Raw genomic sequence first — 24,116 nt, forward strand, 5'->3', positions numbered from 1 at the left:
TTTTATCTCTTACGGTTTATTGCTTGGCTCGGCATTATTTAGATTCTGTAGTGTGTTCGTACCGTGTGCTGCTCTTTTTCTACAATTCAGTGATGAAGTCAAAGCAAATGTTTTATTTGCATCTCTTGATAAGTGGTGATTGGTCATTGTAGTACATACACGACAGTATATGGTAAGGCAATGAATAACTGCCTTAAGATTTTATGTTTCATACATTTTATGGATAGTTGAGGATATTTAAGATTTAATTCTTCATTTTTTTTAAACTTAAGTTTGATTTCTATTTTTTATTAAGTAATTTAAAGTTTCATCTTTATATAAAATAGTTTTCCTGTGCATCGCACGGGTTAGCGACTAGTATACTAAAATTAAAAACTAAATTAATACATAAAATATATAGATAGTATCTATTCAGAATTATACTTCAATTCCATCTCCGTCAGAGCCTGTATTTAGTATCATATACACTGTTTACAATCAATCCAAAGTCGCAAATGAAGGATTATGGTAACTTGAAGACCAACATAAAATTTAATCACTCTATTATAAATGAAAAAAAAAATACAATTCAAAATGAGAAATTTAAAATTATCTTCAATATATTAGTGCCTCATATCAATGAAAACGTGAGAAATGGTCATATATTTGAGATGATTCGGTCCTATGCAGAAGAAAATAATTAATAGACCAGCGAAAAGAGTTAATTGATTCAAAGTGAGGAAACTAAAAGAAGTAAAGAAAGCTTAAAATAACATTAACAAAATTAATATGAATTAAAAAAGTAACAATAAATATGATTTTAAATAGAATAAAATGATATAAAAAATATATACATCCGACTTATACTAACTTGTTAATTAAGGTTTTATAGTTGGCCCAAAAGTTTTCTAACAAAGGTTTGGTTGCAGTGGTATAAAGTGGGTATTATATTTCATACATATTCATTTACGTATGTGTTTTACCGGAAGAATTTTCATGGTATTGATAGACTTCGGCTATGACAGTTGAGAAATCGAAAATAAAGAAACGTAATTTACATCTCACTGAAGAATTTCTCAAAAAGAGTTCAAGCATATGTGCTTACGATGTTCCATCACTGGATGCACGTCAAGACATTAAAATCATGGAGACACCAAAGCTTGGTGCAGAAGCAGCAAGAAAAGCTATTGAAGAGTGGGGGCAACCTAAATCCAAGATCACACATCTCATATTCTATACAACTTCAGGTGTGGATATGCCTGGTGCAGACTATCAACTTGTTAAACTCCTTGGCCTTGGATCATCTGTAAAGAGAGTCATGTTATATCACCTAGGCTGCTATGCCGGTGGGACAATCCTCCGCATTGCCAAAGATTTGGCCGAGAACAATGTCGGTGCACGAGTCTTAGCTGTTTGCTCAGAGATGACTGTGGATAGTTTTCGTGGGCCTTCAGATTCTGACATGTCTTGTTTAGTAGGGCAAGCAATTTTTGGTGATGATGCAGCAGCACTGATTATTGGTGCCAATCCTGATACATTGTTGGTGGAACGACCATTGTTCGAACTCGTGTCTGCAGCACAAACCATTGTACCTAATTCAGAGGGTGCACTTGAAGCCCGTCTACGTGAAGTAGGTTTCACTTATTACATATCAAAAGACGTGCCTACATTAGTTTCCAACAACATTGAGAATTGCTTGGTTGAAGCATTTAGTGAACTTGGTATCAGCGATTGGAACTCATTGTTTTGGATAGTTCATTCCGGTGGCCCTGCGATTCTCAAGGAGATTGAAGCAAAAGTTGGGCTGAACAAGGAGAAACTCAGAGCAAGTTGGCATATGCTTAGCGAGTATGGTAACATGTTAGGCACGAGCATGTTTTTCATTCTTGACGTGATGAGGAGGAAATCCTTAGAGGAAGGAAAGTCCACCACAGGTGAAGGACTTGAGTGGGGAGTTCTCTTTGGGTTCGGGCCAGGTGTAACGGTTGAGACAATTGTATTGCGTAGTGTCCCCATAATTACTACTTCTCCATGAGTCATGGCTCACGTTTGAGTGTGGTTATGTACGCGGTGTGTTTGCCAATAATAAGCCTGACTTTTTTTTGAGAAGGAATAATAAGCCTGACTTGATCGTATGTTTGGCTTAAATAATATAATCTCTATCTAATACTAATGGATAGAATTCTTGTAGACTTCTTTTGTCAATCTTCTGTCCATTGGTGCCATTTGCGTACATATTTAATGGTAAATCAGTCTGTTTGGTTGGAGTCTATCCATCGTTTTTAAAATCATATTCATGTATTTAAAGCATTTTCAAAAAAAAAAAAAAAAAAATCATGCATTTAAATTAAGTTGATAATTAAATTATCATGTATATCATTAACATTTAAACAAACATGTACTTTTCTTTTTTTTTTTTTTCCATCCATTTTTTGGGATAAAATGATATCTTGTATTTGTTGCATACAATGAGTACTCTCACAACATGTGAACTGCTCCACATTGTGTAGCTCACGTGTTGTGAGAGTACTCACTAAATGCAATAGATATGGGATATATCACCTCCATTCATGAAAGGTTAGTATAAATAGTTTAAATTTTAGGAGAAATGATTAGTTTATTCCAAATGAAAGAAGAGATAAGTGTAATAACAGAAAATCTCATAAAAAGTCAGTATAGTTTTCCCATTAATTTAATTGTAAATGACTTTGGAAAAAAAGGCTCACCATTGGTCCTTAAAGTTTGTCCTTCTTTTCATATTTAGATTCCAAAATTTGAAAAGTGAAAATCAAAATTTTAAAGTTTGTAAAATGATCCAATTTGACCTCATGCTAATTTGGACACTAATTAATGTGTGTGATATAGTTGAATGACATTTACTATAAAAAAGAAGATTTATGTTGTCAAGAAATTACAAACTAGTAGTCCAAGTGGATTAAAAGTAGCCACAACAATGGCTCGTTATTACCACGTGAAACTGATGTGAAATAAATATCAACGGGATAAAATTTTTTGCTTCCTGAACTTGATTTGCTAAATAGTTCTGTATTTCTTGTTTTGCTTATTAAAAAAAAAAAAAAAAAAAAAAATCATTTTACAGACTTTTGAAACTATTAAGATCAAATTGGAAAATTGGACAAATTTTAAGGACCAAGTTGAATTGTTTTACAATTTTTAAGAATTTGATTGCTACTTTTAAAAATCTAGGGACCGAATTGGATTATGAACCAAACCTTTTTTTTTTTTTTTTTTGATAGGAAACTTGTAACTTTATTACAAAGATAAATTCAGTACATCATGAGTAATAGCTAACTCAATCAGCGATAGATTTTCTTCTATCTAGGTTACAAAATTATCACTATTGACTATATCTTTGGCATGTTTAGCCAAAATATGTGCTGGCTTATTACCTTGATGTCTTACATGGATACTTGAGCTACTCTAAAATCCTGGAGTTGATGATATACCCCAGCTAAGATATTTGAGATAATCATAGGTGATGTGCATAAACCCAAGAGAGCATCAGACACGATCTTGGAGTCACATTCAAGGATCACTTCCCTTATACCAACATCCCATGCAAATGAAACCCCAACCTCCATAGCTTTGGCCTCAATTTCCAAATGACCTAGTGGCTGTTGAACTTGTTTACTTAAAGCTGCTATCACCCTACCTTCATAGTCTCGAATTACCACACCCACTCCAGCCTGACCAAATTGACTAAAAACAGCTCCATCCACATTCACCTTATAGCTAGGAGCAAGTGGAGCTACCCAGGATTCTTGCATGTCATCCTTCAGCTGGGAGATAGAGTGATTCGCAGTTTGAAATTCATCCAACAACACCTTAGCTTTCTGCACTACCAGAGTTGTAGATTGCCTTGGGCTCCCATGTCTAACTACATTTCTATTATGCCACATACTCCATGCAATCATGAAGAGAATCTCCAAAACATCATTCCCCACATGCTGGAAAAATATAAGATACCACATCAGATCCACAAATTCATTATACTTGACTCCATGAGCTTTGAAACTAATGCCGGACTGGACCCAAACTTCACAAGCAGCCTCACACTCCCAAAAAATATGCCCACTAGTTTCTTTACTCGACCCACATGCTTCACATGTATTATCATCAATAACCTGCCGATGACACAAGTTCACCTTCATGGGAATGATATTTCGGCATACTCGCCATGCAAAAGACTTCATTTTATTTGGTAAATTTAAGCCCCAGAGCCTCCTCTAAAATGATATACGATTCTCACCATTCCAAGTTCCTTCCATGCGTGTCTCCATAGATTTAGCCACAGCAATCTTGTATGCACAACGAACAGTGAAGTTGCCCTTTGGAGTGAAGGCCCACACTAACCTATCTTGCGGCATGCAAACACTCAAAGGGATGCTCAAGATGGATAGAACATCGGCCAGGATGAATACTTGTCTCACTAACTGATCACGCCATGCACTAGTCTCCAAGTCAATAAGTAAGCTAACCAACGATTGATCTGGTAAAGTATTCAATCTAATACGCACCTTGAAAGTAGACGGTCCATTTAGCCATTTATTCGTCCAAATATCAATTGATGTGCCATTAACCACTTGCCATTTACACCCTTTCCTAACAATATTCTATGCCGCCAAAATACTCCTCCACGCATAAGATGGACGAGGTCCCAATTTTGCCCTAAGAAAATCACTATTTGGAAAGTATTTAGCTTTTAACACCCTCTAAACCAAAGATGACGTATTGGTTTGAAGCCTCCATCCTTGTTTGGCTAAAAGTGCAAGATTAAAAGCTTTAAAATCACAAAAGCCTAAGCCACCCTCCTCCTTTGGGGTACAAACTTTATCCCAACTAAGCCAAGCCATCTTAGTTTTTTCATTTGTTTGTCCCCACAAAAATTTTCAAACCAGGCCAATCATCTCATTGCATAGAGTATTTGGAAGTTTAAAAACACTCATAGTGTATGTTGGAATTGCCAGAGCTACTGCTTTAATTAGAATCTCTTTTCCAGCCTGTGACAATATTTTTTCCTTCCACCCTGATAGCTTATTGTCTAACCTCTCTTTTAGTTGCCAAAAGGTGTTACTCTTGGATTTACCTATTAAGGATGGTAAACCTAAGTAAGTCTCATGTTGATGGATCACCTCTGCTCCAAACCTATGCTTGATATCATCTTGAATATCCTGTGGTGTGTTACTACTGAAGAACAATGCGGTCTTCTCTCGGTTCAATTGTTGGCCTGATGCAATCTCATATGCTTTCAAAATATTCTCAAGACTAGAATAATCCTCCCTTATGGCTCGGCAAAAAATAAGGCTATCATCAGCAAAGAACAAATGTGAAATTCCTAGGCCCCTTGAACAAGCTGCCACTCCCTTCATTTGGCCATTTGCTACAGTTTTCTTTAACATTGCAGAGAGACCTTCTGCACAAATCAAAAATAAATAGGGTGAAAGAGGGTCTCCTTGGTGCAAACCCCGGGTAGGAGTAATGTGCCCTTGAGGTCTTCCATTAATTTTGATAGAATAAGAGACAGAGCGTATACACCTCATCATAATATCGACCCATTTGACATGAAAACCCATCTTGAGCATAATTTTCTCCAAACAACCTCATTCCACCCAATCATAAGCCTTACTCATATCAAGTTTTATATCCATTTCACCCACCTTCCCTGTTCTTTTTTGGTTAATATGATGCATTGTTTCAAAAGCCACTAATACATTATCAGTAATAAGGCACTCAAACATAAACGCACTCTGATTCTCACTAATGATTTTTGTAAACAAACGCTTTAATCTATTGGCTAAAACCTTGGATGCAATCCTTGAGATAACATTATTAAGACTAATGGGATAGAACTGGGTAATCTTAGTGGGATTTTTAATTTTCGGGATGAGCACTACATGTTTTAAGTTAAAATTTGGAGGAATAATATTAGGACCAAAGTTGATGTTTGCCCTCGGAAATAAAAAATAAAAAAGTAGAAGAAAAAATAGGCAATATATATATATATATAATGCATGAGAAATTTTAACATAATATGAATTTTACACTATTTTTTTTTTTTTTTTTTTTTTTGATTTGTGATTTGGCAAAAAAAAAAAAATGTTAAAACTTAAAAGGTCCAAAGATATACCTAAATTAAAATATGGTCTTTGTTCCAACTTCTACGCCCAAAACTCCTAAGCCCCATCCTCCTTCCACTTTATCTGAAATTTTTCCTATTATATAGTTATTATTTTTTCTAAACCCTTACTTAGAAAAGAGTAGTATTACATGCATGAAAAGTTTGACAATATTTTTCACATCAATTGAGCTAGCAAGCTCAATTTTATTGGTTTTCATTTGGGCTTACTATTGACATCACTTTTTTATCTATTACTAATAATTTGTTACATCAATGGTGTCAAATTTTTATCAATTAAATGTTTTGTGTCTCTAAACTTTCTACACACAAGTTTTTCAAGCCTGCGATCTCTCTCCACCAATACCTCTTAAATTTTTTTTCCATAAAAGTAGAGGCAAGAAAAATACGGCAAAAGACATAACCTTTGAGATGCATTAAAAAAAAAAAAAAAAAAAAAAAAAAAAAAAGAGAGACCTGTATAGGAAAAATAGCTAAATTGCTTTGATTTTTTAAACTATGTAGTTAAACAACCTTCTTTTCAAATTCTAAAGCAAAATACCTCTCTTCTGGAACTCAATATTGTTAATGTCGAGTTTCATGCGTATTTTGCCACGTTGATAGTCGCTAATTTGACGTTTTTGAATAAAAAATGTCACATGGAACTTGATATCAGCAATGCTAAGTTCTGTGGTAAATTTTTTTCAGCAGAACTCAACATTCCTAATGTCAAGTTCTATGCAAAAAAAAAAAATTTAAAATTAAAGTAGAACTCAACATTAGGAATATTGAGTCCCACTTAAACAAAAAATTCCCAAACATCCCAGTAATAAGATACAATTTGTACTCTCTCTCTCTCTCTCTCTCTCTCTTCGGCTATCACTCCTCAACTCTTCGGTGATCTGCATCTCTCTCTTCACTATTCCGAAGCTCCTCTCACATCAAATTTGCCTCTCTCTAATAAGTCAGTGATTTTGCACTATACAATGATTGATTTTTTTTATTTTGCTTCAATAACAACTTACAACCTAACTATTTATGAAAAAGATCGTGCCCATAAGATTACTCAAAATGGAATTTTGATATAATTCACTTTATATTGGTGAAATTAATGCTAACTCATGTTGTTGGAAATTATGCTTAAGCTTTTTTTTTTTAGAAGAAATTATGCGTAAGCTAATAGATGCTTTTTTTTTTTTTGCCTAATGGCTTCCCTGATGGGGTTATGTGCCTAGGGAGGATTGTTGTATCAGGGAGGGTTGTTGTATGCGTGTTCCAGAAAGGGGGAAAATCCTTTAATGAAAAGCTTTAACTATCACCCTAAAATTATTTTTAATTCAATTTCCAAGCCTTAGAATCTAGAACAAATGTTTATACTATATCTTGTCAATTTTCTTTAAAATGAAATTCATTAGTGAACAGTGAAAAAAATTCACATTCATGTATGTGCCCCATAAGAATGGGTGATCTCGCAATAAGTACAATTAATGAAGGTAGACTATATCACATCCATACCGTGTAGTTATTCATGAACATCAACCTTCTATATTTTGAAACATATTTCATGAGAAAGTCCAACTTAGAGCAAAAGTTTTTCAATAATGTGATATGTGTTAGGCTTTGTGGAACCTAGTTGTGTTTAATCCGGTTGACGATCCGATCCGGCCCGAATAATGTTGCGTGATTTTTAATGGGAGATCCCAAGCCGGAGTGCTCATGGACAAGCCTCTTAGGGGTCCAAGGGCAATGCTCCTAAGAAAATTTTTTGGCCCGTTTTGTAGCCCATTGTGAATCCTGTGTGCAGGATATAAAAACCGTTTTTGGTGATTAGGGTTTGGTTGGTTGTCGTTCTTGAGAGACCGAAAACACTATAGTCGCACTTTGTATTTTCCCTGATAATAGTGAAATCCCTGCAACTCCATAGATGTAGACAAATTGCTAAATTACGTAAATATTGTCTTGTGCATGTGATTGTTTTCTTTGGCGTGTGTTTTCTCTATTTTTTTGTTTCTCACAGGTTGGGAATTCGGGTTAATTCCCTACAATATGATATGATTCATTTTGTTATGCTTGTGGGCCAATAAAGCTTATTTCAGGAGCAAAGTGGGAGGAGAAAATTTATTTGGGTAGTAGTGAATTATGAATTTGATTGAATTTTTCTCAACGACACAGGCACTTTTTGGCTCCATCATTAATCAAGTTTAGTAATTTTAAGCCCTCAATTTGGAATTGGGAGGACTTCCAAACATTTCTATTGAAAGTTCTTTGGATTGCGGGACAGAGCTAAGCTTGGACTTTGGACATTCAAAAGGCTCCAACAAGAGGACCTGTATCTAGACATCTTGTAAAAATCGCAATCAAACATGCATAATTTTCTTATATATTAGAGCATCCCCATCCGAAAATTGTATGATATCCTATTTTACCATCTCAAAAAGCTATTTTATCAATTATATCATACTATTTTACAACACTCATAGCATTCCAACTTTTATTTTACAAAACAACAAATTAAAATAATATAAATTATACAATAAAATAATTATTAAAAAAAAAAAAAAAAAATCTATCACTCCCTTCTCTCTCATTTCTGTCTCTACCTCTGTCCCTCTCTCAACAACCAAACAACTCAATCACCACCACAACACCACCATGCCCACCACGCCACCATTGCCCACTGCCCACCAAAATCCCACCGGAACCAAAACTCCATTTTACAACACTCCTAACATCCCTCTACCCCTAGCACTGGCCACAAATAAATAAATAAATAAAATAGCCACCATGCGGTCCATGCCACCCACCGAGAAACCCACCAATCTCCACCGATCCAAACCCATGCCACCACCTGACCCATGATACACCGATCCACCTATCCAAACCCATCACTTGACCCACAACTCCAAACCCACCACTTGACCCACAACTCCAAACCCACCACTTGACCCACGACCCACACAACTCACCAATCCAAACACAATCCACCACGATCTCCAATCTCCATCGATCCATGCCGATCCAAAATCCAAAATCCATGCCAATCGCTATGCCATGACCATGAACCTAACCCAGCTCCGATTCAAGCTTTGAACAAGAAAGAGAGATGTGACATGAGAGAGAGTGAGGACTGAGGAGGGAAGAGCTCTATGAGAGAAAGAGTAAATGAGAAACACCGAAACAGAACTGAGAGTGAGAGAAAGCAAAAAGTGAAAAAGAATAAAAAAATATTTTTTGGTTTTACAATTAAGTTACAGTGTAATTCTACATTTAGAATCGCATAGTAGCACAATTGCAAATTTTTTTTGCAATAGTCAGATTTTACAAGTCCAAATGACATGGGAGTTTTAGGCTTTTATGCTAAATTGAACCAACATATGGCATATGTCATTCCCAATTTGAATGCTCTTATGTCGTTGTCTATCTACTGTCATTTAAAGTTTTCAACCACATCACAAAAATTCTTTGTATGAAACTGGTAAAAAAGTAGTGGCTAATGTGTGAAAGTAGATGCTAATGTGAGCATTCTAGAAATGCAGTTGAATTTTTTATCTAAAAGGTTCAAATTATTTGGTTGTTTGTATATGAAAATATAGATGCTTTTTTGTCCTTAATAAAGATATAGAGGCTGGTAGAGATTGGTTTTTATTGGTATAACTTTTTTTTAATAACATTTTATTGGTATAACTTATTGATAAAAGCTAAGAGTCTTGCAATTCCATAATTAACATCTTTTGGTGTTTTCAAGTTTAAATAAAGAAAGCATAGACACATTATTTGGGCTGTTTGAAGTAGATGAAGATCAAACTAATATAGTTGACATAAGCGAATGTTGGTCGATCTATGTTGTCAATGTAAGTAAAAGCTGGTCGACCTGCATGGTTAGCCTAGTTCACCTTCTTTGAGCTTGTTAGGATGGATCTCCCAAAAGATAATTTTCTTCACAAAAACTTTTTTCAACATAAAAAACTAATCTAATACTAACAATAGACTAAAATTAAGATTATAATATATAGTTAGGACTACACACAATTAATTTTAGGATTATTAATACTAACAATTTGCTTACTAAGAAAGAGACCACAAGAAAACTCAAAATCCCATCACTCCAAAGGGTGTAATTAGATTTAACATTTTTTTGGGGGTTACCTAGAGAACACAAATCTAACATTTTTCTTTCTCCTCAATGTGAAAAGGGTTGTTTTTAAAAGATCCAAACTTCTGTTTGGTTACCCAGAAAATGCAGGAAAAGCATTATGAAAATTTCCTTTTCCATAATTAGATTGGTATGTTGTAATGGGTTAGGGCTCAGAGACACAGGTAAAGTCCAATTTCGTCACTAAAAATACATTTTGTTGTAATGTTGGAGTTTTGAGGGAATAGGATTGATTGTTTATTTCCAGGTTTGGGACTGAGTTCAAAATGGGTTCAGATTTAGGTTAATCTTGAAATGAATTTGGATTTTTGTTTGTGTTTGTTCTATAATTTATTGTTCATGCATTATAAGTCCAGAGTCCTATAATTTATTGTTCATGCTGTTTGCCTACTTGGTATTGGAAACCAAGTTACTCATGTGTTGACATAATGCAAAGCAAGGACTTGCAAATATAAGTCCTAGTTGGTTTAGGAATCCTATAGCCGGCCTAACATAGACACTTTTGATGTGTGTTATGGCTTTGTAAATTGTATTGTTTGTGAGTTGATTCGTTAATGCCCCCCATGACCCTGAGTTATTAAGCGTATGGCTGCACATGAAATTCAAGATGGACTCGTAATTGCATGGATTCCCTTTGAAATTGATCTGTTAATGCCCCCATGACCATGAGTTATTAATGGAGCAAGTGTATTATGAGTTTCTTCATAATATATAAGATTATCTTCCACCCTTGTTTCCCCTGTTTTTGATTCTTGGTGGATACCTGACATTAGTGTGAACAATGGAAATATTTTTGAAATTTTGATGTGAGATGCTTCAGCATTATAGTTTATAAACACTTCCTGTACCTATAAGAGGGACACTGACTTTATAATGGAAAGATAATTGCATTGCACCAAAGCAATAAGGTAATAAAGAATTTACAAGACACTGACAGTAGGGAATAAACTTTGAGGAAATAATGGTCCAAAGTTTCAATTAGAGGAAGCTTAACCATTAAGTACTTGAGCCAATAGATAAGTGATACCAAGACCTAATTTACCATTGGTTTCTACATGTGTTATGGCTTTTTGAGCTCAATATATGATTTGCCTGTGGGGTTTCTACAAGGTGTGAAATCTGCCTGAGTGCGTTTGTTTTATTTTTTTCAGGTTGTGAAACCTGTCTGAGGGGTTTCTTACAGTATACTTTATTAATTTTCTTGCTAGGGATGGATCCGCATATTCCAGGAGCTATATCTTTCACTAATCTTTTAGAAGATCCTAATAATGAATATGTGATAGGATCTTCACATATAAGTGGTGAAGATAGTGTTCCACAAACCCAAGTAGTAAGCCAAATGTCTCCACTTGAGGTTGAATCCACAGCTAAGAAACCACAACGTGGTGCCAACTTCTCCATCCAAAAAGACAATCTTCTTGTGTCTCCATTTCTTAATGTTAACCAAGATGTAGTGCAAATTAAGTACTAACCAAAAAAAAAAGGAACTTAGGCTGTGTTTGTTTTGACTTCAAACTAAATTCAGAAATGATTTTCCATAAAATAGGCTGTTTAGTTGGTCCAGAAAATTGGGTCAAACTGAAAATATTTTTAGTGTTAACTGTAAAATAAAGGGAGCAAGCGGAAATTCATTTTAGTTCTCATTTTCACTTCAAACGATTTCCGTCTAAGCTCTCTCACACGCACTTGAAGCAGCAAGTGCTCTCCAAGCTCCAATCCACACATCGTCGAGCTCCAAGCTCCAAGCTCCAATCCACACACTGAGCACCAAGCTCCGATCCACACACCGAGCTCCACCATCTCCCTCAGGCCAAACGCTCAAGATCCTCTCCCTCACGCAGCTGATCCTCTCCACGCACGGTGAGTTTCCCTTTTCCATTTCTCAGTCCGATCCACATAGCTCCTTTCTCAGTCCGATCCACCCTCTCATCACTTCTCAGTCTGATCCACTCTCTCAGTTCATTTCTTAGTCCGATCCACACAGCTCCAATCCACACACCAAAAATACAGAGAATGAAAAAGCCAACCCACCCTCAAACCCATAAACAACCCAACCTTCATCCCTCCCTCATCTCTTTTTGAAACCCAACCTTCCACCGCCGGCAACCATGTCCCTTTTTATTTTCCCCTTATTTAGCTTCTTTATTATTATTATTATTATTATTATTATTATTATTATTATTATTATTATTATTATTATTATTATTATTATTATTATTATTATTATTATTATTTTGGGCTATAACTGAAATTCCCCCATTTTTATTTGGTTGATAATGAGTATTGGGTGTAGCTAATGTTGAGTGGGTTGCAAAAAATTTAATGTGGGTACCATGGGTTTGGGTACAAATTTTATGTAAAAATAGTTGTTGTGGTGAGAGTTGGTTATTGGGTACAAATTTGATGTGGCTATTGTTGTTCTGTGAGTTGTGAAATTTGATGTTGGTGTTTATTGTTCTGTGTTTTTTCCTTTTTTGGAAACCCTTGTTCAGTGTTTTCTAAGGTAACAAGAAAATGCAATTCATTCACCATTTTGAGTTCCCTAATTTATAAATTCTAGTCATTTCAACTTAAATGACACCTAACATATCTATTTTTTTAACAATTTCACTCAATAATAACAATAATATACTTGAGAAATTCCATATAACTATATAAATCTAAACAATATCAATATATTATAAACTTGGTTTTCTTGAATTATAGTAATCCCTTTGTGTTCCAAAAACTAATTCCGAATTGTCTTGAGTTTGCAAGCTTCATTTTCTCAAAGGCAAACATAATAAAACGAGAAGTGCCTATCAAGCAAATATTACTTTCCATTAAAGGTATGTTCCACTTATTCAAGTTATTTGTAAGGTTGAATTTATTCAACCATCTAATTGGCTTTATTCCGTGCCAAATTTGCTTGTAATTCAGCATTTAGTAACCCTGTATTTAGGTGAGTTTGTTGTAAGGGTAGTGAGTGAGATAGAGTGAAGATTGCTCAAGAGTGTGCAAGAAAAACAGAGTGTCATGGCTGGGACTCGCGGGTGGACTCGCGGCTGCAAGCCGCCAGAAGCTGCACACGTGCCAAGCATGCTGGAAGATGAACAGTCATGCTAGCTGGAGCACTACAGGACAAAACAGGACAACTGGCCATACGGTTATCTCGCGACTGGATCTCGCGACTTGGTCAAGCCGCGAGGTCAAGCCGCGAGCCACCCCTGTTTTGGCAAAACCTGACGTTTCACATTCCTCTCCACTCTAGTATAAATACCCCCTTTAACCCACGATTGAAAGAGAGCTTCCAGAGAGAATTTTGAGAGAGAAACCCTGAAGAAAAACCAGATTGTTTTACCCACAATCTATACCTTAGAATCTCTTCAAATTCCCTTACTCTCTTCCTCTCCATTGTCAAAACCTTGAGAGGCATTATACCAAACCTGGTTCTCACCATTATCATCTCTGTGAGACAGTCGTTTGGAGTTCTGGGAAGCAGTTAGGAAGGAGCCAATCTTCATTGGTTGATGCTATGGTCTAGTAGCGGAATCCGGGAAGCTAGAAAAGAAAAAGGTTCGGCGCAACCTCGTTGGAGCAAGAAGCTTGGAGGGCTTAGGTGCACTGGGTAGATTAGGCTTGGAGGGTCTATTGCTGGCTTTGTATCCCAACTGTATTTTCTAGTGGATTGATTACCGCTTGGAGGGCGGCGGAGAGGTTTTTCGCCGAGGTCTTCGGTTTCCTCTTCGATAACACATCGCGTGTTGTCTTTGTGTTTGCATCTTCCTTCCTCTCTATCTTTGCTTTTATATTATCTGCTGTGATTTTATTATGTTATGGCTTAGATAGTTTTTAACCTATTTCACATTATAGCATATGTTAAGTTTCCGCACACTTGTTGTTTAACATATTGCTTGTGTTGGTTAAGTTAATTTTTGGGGGTCTAAACGTTCAAAAGTGTATTGGTACACGTTTTTGAACTTTCAATTGGTATCAGAGGGGGTACACTTCTGTTGGTTTCATTACCATTGTGTGATCCTTGACTCCCTTTTGAGATGGATAGGTCTCAATCCCTTAATGCTCCTCCATATTTTGATTGTAGTCATTATGCTTTTTGGAAGGTTCGTATGAGAGCTTTTCTATGCTCTATTGATGAATCCGTGTGGGATGCTGTTGAGATTGGTTGGACCAAACCTGAGGCAGCCAAATCCACATGGGATAAGGCAGCACTTGCTGCATCTAATGCTAACAGTAAAGCACTAAATGCTATTTTCTGTGGTGTGTCTCCAGATGAATTTCACAGGATTTCTCACATTACCATTGCCAAAGATGCATGGGAGATTCTGGAAACAACTTATGAAGGCACGAAGAAAGTGAAAGACACCAAGTTACAAATGCTGACCACTCGGTTTAAGGAGCTTAAAATGAGTGAGGATGAGTCTTTTGACTCTTTCTATGGTAAGCTAAATGAGGTGGTTGTCAGTAAGTTTAACTTGGGGGAGAAAACGGAGGACTCAAAGATTGTAAGGAAGATCCTTCGATCATTGCCGGAAAGTTTTCGTGCTAAAGTGACAGCCATTGAAGAGAGTAAGGATCTTGACGACATCAAAGTACAGGAGCTGGTTAGTTCTCTGCAGACTTATGAGATGTCGCTGCCCAATCAACGGAAGAGTAAATCCCTTGCTCTAAAGACCATTAATGAGAAGGTGGAAGATCAAGACTCATCGGGAGAAGATGTGGTTGACAAAGATGTAGCCTATCTTGTTAAAAATTTCAGAAAGTTTTTGAAATTCAAAAACAATGGCAAATTTGATGATAAGAGAAAATTCCAAAATTCTGGAAGGGAGAAGAGGGATTTCAAAAAGAAAGATGGAAAAGAATCCCAATCCACACAAGGTGTCACTTGTTTTGAATGCAACGGGCATGGACACTTTAAGAAGGAATGTCCGAATTATTTGAAATCGAAAGGCAAAGTGTATGCCACGACCTTGAGTGACTCAGATTCGTCTGACTCAGAATCTGAAGAGAGCTGTGATGGAGAGGGGAACTATTCAGCTTTTATGACTATTGCTCATGTTGAGTCGTCGGATGAGTTGAATTTGCTTGTACGAGACCTTGGAGAACATAGTGATGATGAATCACTAGGAATTGTTGAAGAATCAGAAGCTGAAGAAGAAGAAAACACAGCAAATCTTCAAGAGAATTATAACTCACTCTTGGAGAAGTCGGGTGAATACACAAGGGTGGTCAAGGCTGCTGTGAGAAAAATGAAGAAGGCTGAGGAGGACTACAAAAGTCTCCTAATTCGATACAGGGAGGCCAAATGTGAGATAGAAACACTGAATGGTGAGTTGTCCGAAACTTACACTAAAGTGAGATTTCTTGAGAATGAGGTTGTGCAAACAAATGCTAAAATAGAGAAGGTCACCACCAAGAAGCTAGATGATGTTATATCTTCTCAAAAGAGCTTTTCAGACAAATCTGGACTGGGATATACCGGAGGAAGTAGTTCATCTGGAAATGTCACTAAAGAAGTGAAGTTTGTAAAGGCCAAAGATCCAGTTGTAGCTGACCTTACTGGTGTGAAGCTCGAGGTGGAGGAGAAGAAGAATGTGGTGGACCAACGGATGCTGAATCATCGTAATCAGTCTGTAGGCAGGTCTGAATCTCGTGCCAAGTCACATCCACGACCACAAAGAGGTCCTAGAGGAACGTATGTGTGCCATTATTGCGGACTTCAAGGGCACACTCGACCAAATTGCCAAAAGCTGAGAGTAAAGAACAGTGCAACTCCTCAAAGGTCAGGAGGACCCAGAAATGATAGAAGAATTTGGGCAGGTGATCAATCTAGAGGTCAAAATGGAGATCCCGGAATGATGAACGTGATGAAGATGATTGGTGCATTCACCAACTGCTTGGAAAGCTTCTCACGAAGGTTTGAAAGCCCTAACTCCCGTACCCAATCCTATAAGGAAATCACCCCAAACGCAAGTGACGTGCGGGTGAATAAGGGTACTCATGCATAAGCATTACAACATGTCCATGCATTAATACTTCCTATGCTTTGTGACTATGTTTGTTTGGTATGCTTGTTGTTTTTGATTTTGGTTGTTTGATTATTCTCTTGTGAACATTTCTTAATTTTGCTTTATCATTCTTTTTGTTTCTTGTGTCAAAAATCCAAAAATCACATAAAAATTAGAAAATCAAAAAGCTTGATTGACTTTGTTGAGTTTTGTCTCAAAACTTGTTTTGCCTTGTACCTTTGTGCTAATGGCTTTGTGCATTTTCGAGCATTGCTTGTTTTCATGCACTCATATCACTGTGGGAAAAATCTTGAAATCTATGTGATTGTTGTAAATAGATCTTCAAACTTGTCATGAATGATTAGTGAATGGTTATGTTGATCTTGAGACATGCATAGACTTGTGTCTATATATCTTCCCACTTTTTAATTTTGTTTTGCTAAAAAGAGCTCACCAAATGTAAATCTCCAAATGAAAAGAGATATTGAGCCGCAAAAGCCTGTCGCACATTCTAGTATTTGACTAGGAAAAAGGGTAAGCGACCTTATATTAAAAGTGAATGTTCATTCAAAAAGGCCAAAGGCCTGTTTTTCAAAGAGAAATGTTATACATCCCTCTCACAATGAGAGATGATTGCCTCAAATAGATCAAAAAGATCAAATGTTATGACTGAAAGTGGAGTCAAATGAAAAACTCCAAGTTATGTTATCAAGTTGTGTGGGAGGTCATATATTCATATTTCTATAATTGAGTTTGGTCACATGATCTAGTGCTAATTGTGTATGCCTTGGTTGAATTGATCATTAAATCTTCACATTAGACAAAGGACTATCTCATTGTTGATATCCACACACAACACACAAGTTTATGTTCAATAAATGCCATATTCATTTGTGTGATTGTACTTGATAAAATGTGTTTTCACATGCTCAATCTTTGTTAATTCAAGCACAAAAAGATTTTTGAGTGTTTTAGGTGTTTTTGGAAAGTATTTTGTTTGAAAAATCTGAAAATTTCAAAAATACAGTTTTGCCCTGTTTTGGCGGCTCAGTCGCGGGTATGTCAAGTCGCGAGCCTCAGTCGCATCTTCGCTGGTCATTTTTGGCGACTTGTTCGCGAGTGGAAGGTCCAGTCGCGAGGTTCACTCAGAGATTTTCGCGGCTCAGCTCGCGACTCACTCGCGGGTAGACCTTCCAGTCGCGAAAAACACTTAGAAAAATTTTTCAAAATTTTGTTCTTGAGTGCTTTGGCGGCTTGAGCTGGCGACTATGTGGCGACTTAATCCAGTCGCGAAAATCGCGTGTTTTGCATATTGAGGGTTATTTTCAAAGTTGTTTTCAAAAAAAAAAAAAATATTTCATTTTTCCCTCCTTCATCATTCTCTTTGTTCTTACCTTCATCTCTTACCCTCGTTTCTCCTTGACCCTTTGTCTATTCCTGACAAAAAGGGGGAGAGTATACTCTAAAGAGTATGTTGGAGTGTTTTGTCATTTTTATATGACTCTTGTGCACATTTGTAGGGGGAGAGTTATTCCATAGGGGAGATGCATATACCAAGGGGGAGTTATGGTGCTTTGAGTTATGCTTTGTGGTTCTCATCACATCATGTTTTTGTTTTGGACATGCATATATCCCTATGTTATTGTGCTCCTTTGAATGCATGTTCGGATGATCATTTGCTTTGCTATGTGATCATTGTAGTCATTACTATATGACTGTTTTGGTGTATGATCAAGTTGCTCACATGTTTCACATCATGTTTACTTGATCGCAATTTACTTGTTACATTATACTTGTCCTTTTATTACTTGCTTTACCTTAAGGGTCTAATGTGTTTTGTGCAAGTGTTTCAGGTTACAAGTATATATGTTCCAAGTGCATCACAGCTTCTCATCACTTTGAAGGGGAGAACCTTTATGCACTTTTAGCTTATATTGTTTAAGTTTTTATTCAGTAATTTTGTATTTGTACCCATGTGCTTTTGTAAGCTTTTAGGGTTAATGTTTTATGCATAGTTTGTAGGCTTTATGGTATGTACCTTGCTTAATGCAGCCTTTATGCTATGTTGAAATCAGTACTTTAATCTAAATGTTCTGCATTTTGGTTTATGTACTGTCACTCTTGTGCCCTTGTAGGATTGTTCCTAGATGCATATGCCTTGTGTGTTATGCATTGGTTGAGTGTTGAGCATACAAGTGTCTTGCCTTGTGCTTGTTAACTTGTATGTCCTTGTGTTCATTCCAAGTGTGAATGAGCACTGTGATCACTACCTTGTGGTGTTCACTTGGTTGATCAAGCCATGGTTTGTTTATTAACTCCATCTTTACTTGATCTCATATTGCCTGTTTCATATGCATTTATAATTTTCTGCTTACAATGATCATGGTGTATTGTTGTGTTTCAGGAGTATTATGTTCATATGATTCAAGTGCTTCACAGCTTCTAGAGTTAGGTGTGAGTGAGTTTTGTTCAACTGTTCTCAACTCACATGTTAAGTCTAGAGTCTGTTTTAGGGTTTTGTCACGGAATAGCCAAAGGGGGAGATTGTAAGGTTGAATTTATTCAACCATCTAATTGGCTTTATTCCGTGCCAAATTTGCTTGTAATTTAGCATTTAGTAACCCTGTATTTAGGTGGGTTTGTTGTAAGGGTAGTGAGTCAGATAGAGTGAAGATTGCTCAAGAGTGTGCAAGAAAAACAGAGTGTCGCGGCTGGGACTCGCGGGTGGACTCGCGGCTGCAAGCCGCCAGAAGCTGCACACGTGCCAAGCATGCTGGAAGATGAACAGTCATGCTAGCTGGAGCACTACAGGACAAAACAGGACAACTGGCCATACGGTTATCTCGCGACTGGATCTCGCGACTTGGTCAAGCCGCGAGGTCAAGCCGCGAGCCACCCCTGTTTTGGCAAAACCTGACGTTTCACATTCCTTTCCACTCTAGTATAAATACCCCTTTAACCCACGATTGAAAGAGAGCTTCCAGAGAGAATTTTGAGAGAGAAACCCTAAAGAAAAACCAGATTGTTTTACCCACAATCTATACCTTAGAGTCTCTTCAAATTCCCTTACTCTCTTCCTCTCCATTGTCAAAACCTTGAGAGGCATTATACCAAACCTGGTTCTCACCATTATCATCTCTGTGAGACAGTCGTTTGGAGTTCTGGGAAGCAGTTAGGAAGGAGCCAATCTTCATTGGTTGATGCTATGGTCTAGTAGCGGAATCCGGGAAGCTAGAAAAGAAAAAGGTTCGACGCAACCTCGTTGGAGCAAGAAGCTTGGAGGGCTTAGGTGCACTGGGTAGATTAGGCTTGGAGGGTCTATTGCTGTCCTTGTATCCCAACTGTATTTTCTAGTGGATTGATTACCGCTTGGAGGGCGGCGGAGAGGTTTTTTGCCGAGGTCTTCGGTTTCCTCTTCGATAACACATCGCGTGTTGTCTTTGTGTTTGCATCTTCCTTCCTCTCTATCTTTGCTTTTATATTATCTGCTGTGATTTTATTATGTTATGGCTTAGATAGTTTTTAACCTATTTCACATTATAGCATATGTTAAGTTTCCGCACACTTGTTGTTTAACATATTGCTTGTGTTGGTTAAGTTAATTTTTGGGGGTCTAAACGTTCAAAAGTGTATTGGTACACGTTTTTGAACTTTCATTATGTAATAAAGTAAACAAATCATTTATAAAACCAGTTTAAACATAATCCATAACCCAAAAACTAGATATGATTAACGAAATATTATCATACCAACTCAATTACAAAGGCTTTACACAATAAAAACTCTAAAAGCTTAGCAAGCGATTCTATGTGTTCAGATTAGATTTTAATAATTTGTTTAAAATAGATAAAAGCACTGTTATACTTACAGTGAGGTTATACAAATTTATTGGACTTGTTACTTGTTAGTACAAGTAACTCCCCATGTATAAAGTGTGTTTGTGCATGAGGTCCAATGGGGAGGGTCAAGTTGTAGGGCATTTAAAAAAAAATTTGTACATAAGTAAATAACTTAATTACATTATTAAAAAAATTTAATTAAAAAAAAAAAAAAAAAAAAGGCACACAATACATGCATGACTTAAAGATACAACTTTGTCAAATTAATTTAATGATTTTAGGGCCCTGAAGCTCAAATTTTCCTTTTGTCAAGTTTGATGATATGAGCAGAAAATATTATTGTTCAAGTTTAATGGTATGAGCAGAGAATAAGTCTATCTCTCTCTTTTTCTTTTTCTTTTCCTTTTTTTCTTTTTTTTTTTTTATCAATACTACCAATATATATATATATATATGGCCAATCACCAAAATTAGAAGGTTTTGAACCCAAAAATCTCTTCCTTGAGATGCATGCATACAAATGCTGCAATATATCGGATTTGTTTTATACTCATATATTTATTTGTTTATTTATTTATTTATATAATTATTTACTTCAATAAATATTTATTTATTTATATAATTATTTATCTATTTATATAATTATTTATTTATTTACTTTTTTTAATTATCCATTTTTTATTTAAATATTGATTTAAGAATTTAATTTTGTTGGTGTTACAATTATACAGAAATAGAATGCTGTGATTTGTTGGTGTAAATATTGATTGTGATGGTATTATGTTGTGTACGTTGTTGATGTTACAATTATACAGAAATAGAATGTAATGTGATTTGTTCATAGGTGTAAATATTGATTGTGATGATATTATGTTGTGTACGTTGTTGATGTTACAATTATACAGAAATATATGTGCATAAAAATTTTGGTACTCGTTATCAATGTGGTTTGGATGTTTTCTGTTTGTGGCTGTTTTTATTTACTGTGTAATCAATAGCATGCTTGTTTACATACCTCTTAGACCACAGTGTTTGTGATTTTTTAGATAAAGAAAAAAACCAAAGCCGCAATTCTTGCCTCAGTTGCATCTGTCCTCCTTGTGGGGGTTGCATTGTTAAGGGAATTGCGGCGTAGACGAAGACGACTGCCTAGGGCGCCTTATGTTAATCATGCAACCGAGAGAGAGGAATACATAAATAGTATCCTGCATGGAAGTGAGAGACATTGTGTGAATCAACTTAGGATGAAGCCTATAACTTTCCACCACTTATGTCACATCCTCACTGAGGGGGAGCACGTACGGCCGACTATTCACATATCTGTTATGGAGCAAGTGTTCATTTTCTTTCACATTATTGGTCATAATGTGAGGTTTCGTGTAATGGGTAGTCGGATCTATAGATCAACTGAGACTGTTCATGGATACTTCAAGGTCGTCCTTAGGGGGGTCCTGAAATTATATAGAGCTCTCATAAGACTGCGTAGCAAAGATACACCCTTAGAGATAAGGAATAGCAGAAGGTTCTACCCATATTTTAAGGTAAATATTGCGACTTGTGTATTTTTGTAAATTGTGAAGATTTGTGTAATTTTAAACCATTATGTCTGTTGAAAATTAGGATGGTGTTGGAGCAATAGATGGTACACATATTCGTACATCTGTGCCATCTGAAATACAAGGAAGATTTCGTGGTCGCAAAGATGGAATCACACAAATCGTGTTAGCTGCCATTAGTTTTGACTTAAAGTTCACTTATGTATTGGCTGAATGGGAAGGTCATGCACATGATTCACGTGTGTTAAATGATGCATTTGCTAGGCTAGGGAGATTTTCAATTCCTGAAGGTATTATACGATTACTTCACCTTTTAGGTTTATTAGTTCAATAAATATTGTACGTTTTCCTAAGCATAGTAGTGATTTGGTTTTATTTTTAAATATATGTAGGTAAATATTATCTTGGTGATGCTGGGTATGGTAATAAAAATGGAATTTTGTCACCTTATCGGAGTGTGCGATATCACTTGAAAGAGTTTAGTGATTGTCCCCCTGAGAATGAGCAAGAATTGTTCAACCTCCGACACTCTTCATTGAGAACTATCATTGAGCGAGGGTTTGGAGTGTTGAAGAAACGTTTTCGAGTATTGGATGCAGAACCATTTTGGTCTTTTGAAACCCAAGTGAAAGTAGTGTTAGCATGTTGTGTGGTTCATAATCACATTATAGGGGTTGAACCAAATGACCATATTATGGAAGATGCAATGAACCAAGTAGAGTCTAGTGACCCCCAACAAGAAACACAATCACGTCGGGAGTCCATTGAAGACAGTGGACTGTGGAATGCTAAGAGAGATGAGATATGCCAAGCTATGTGGTCTGATTATACCAGAAGTGCAGAGTAGTACTTTATTTAGATTTCTATGATTGTAATATGTGTTTTTTCTTTCTTCTTTTTTGTAAAGACAATGTATTTACTATAGACTTCTGGTGGTGTAATGAAAAAGTATTTTTAGCATTACATTGTTATTTGATGGTATTACATTGTTATTTCCAGTGTTAGCATGTTTCATTCTGTTGTGCACAGCTATAAGCATAGTTGTATGTGTGTTTGATTTGTTGTTCATATTCCGAACGTAATTACTAAATACTACTCTCATTTTTAAATGCTACTCTCACTATACAATTTTCATATGTAGTAATGTCAAAGGGCAAAGAGAAGGTGAGCAGCAGCAAGCAGTTCAGGTGGCTGCCGCCCATGCATACAACGATGCTTAGGATACTTGCGTAGGAGGCTGCAAAGGGCAACAAGCCCTCTAGCACTTTCAAGGCAGGCTCCTTTGCACTTGTAGCGAAGGAGATAACTGCCCAATTTAGGGTTGAATGCCACCCCTCTTATGTTGAAAATCAGATGCGAACTCTAAGGACCATGTGGTCCACTATTTAGACTATTAGAAAGAAGAGTGGCTTTGACTAGGATGATAACCCAAAAATGATAACATGCGATGCGAAGACATACCAAGAAGAAGTCATGGTATGGCAACCAACTATATTTTCTTAATATAAATGATAATTTATGTTTTTGCCTTTTATAATCTATGAATTGAGAACAAGACAAGGTTGCTCAAGTACCCTCTTTATATGAAATTTATAGTGTCATTCTTTTTAGGATTCCATTGCTTTTATAAGGTTTTTCAAATATAGCTTTCATGTGCGGATCTATTGTAAAATCTAGTCTTAGCATTTGTACATTGTATTTTCTGTTGTACTTATCTTCAAAATCATGGGTTATGTCTCATGTTCCCTAATAGATTTTTTTGTTTATCATTGACCTAAATCATTTAATGGCATTTATATTGAATTGAATATTGAATTTATAAGTGAAGTGATTATTGCATTGTTATTATACATTTCTTTCTCCCTTACAGGCGCATCGAAAACATGCGGAGTATCTAAACAAAAAAATTGAGATGTATGATGAATTAGCTATTGTTGTGGGGAAGGACACTACCACGGGTGGCTTTTCTAAGTCCTATGTGGATATTGAGAATGAGCAAGACAATGGGGACAATGCTGAGTTTGTTGCAGACAATGTGGAGGAAGGTGTGGTCGAGAAAGGGAAGAATTCAGTCGAGTCATCCACCACTGGGTCGGGAATTTCCCAAGTCCCGCAAAAGAGGGCGTGCACCTTCTAATGCTAATGATAATGTGCTAACTAATCTGTTTGATTAGCTGAAGGAATTAGCTGTAGCTCTGAAAGAAATCAACCGGGGCCTGGTGGATCACACAGTTCTTTACAATGAAGTCATGGCTATGATGACGGATGGGTATAGCAAAGACATGCTCGCAACTGCGTTTGACCATCTTTGTGAAAATGAGAAGACAACACAGGGATTTCTAGCCAAGAATGCTAGGCTGAGAAAGCTGTGGCTGGATGGTTTTTTGTTCTCACAACTTTGACTTGTCTATTTCATGTTGACTGTGATGATAGCTTTTGCGTGTAGTT

The 24,116-nt window shown here is 36.4% G+C and overlaps 1 protein-coding gene and 1 long non-coding RNA gene across 2 annotated transcripts; both read left to right on the forward strand.

The window, feature by feature from the left end:
- The first annotated feature begins 818 nt into the window (after positions 1–818).
- On the forward strand, positions 819–2,172 carry LOC126695630 (chalcone synthase-like). The gene has a single exon (XM_050392455.1). It carries the CDS (start codon positions 998–1,000, stop codon positions 2,012–2,014), a length of 1,017 nt encoding a protein of 338 aa, XP_050248412.1. The 5' UTR covers positions 819–997; the 3' UTR covers positions 2,015–2,172.
- Positions 2,173–11,881: 9,709 nt separating this feature from the next.
- LOC126695631 (uncharacterized) lies at positions 11,882–23,847 on the forward strand. The gene is made up of 3 exons (XR_007646061.1): positions 11,882–12,128; positions 22,810–23,144; positions 23,539–23,847. It is a non-coding gene; the product is annotated as an uncharacterized LOC126695631 (long non-coding RNA).
- Positions 23,848–24,116: the final 269 nt, after the last annotated feature.

Source organism: Quercus robur, chromosome 8, assembly GCF_932294415.1.
Source record: "Quercus robur chromosome 8, dhQueRobu3.1, whole genome shotgun sequence".
In the NCBI taxonomy this organism is placed as follows: Eukaryota; Viridiplantae; Streptophyta; class Magnoliopsida; order Fagales; family Fagaceae; genus Quercus; species Quercus robur.

Coding starts and splice junctions, on each gene's coding strand:
- LOC126695630 (XM_050392455.1), top strand. CDS start 998: ATGACAGTTGAGAAATCGAAAATAAAGAAACGTAATTTACATCTCACT.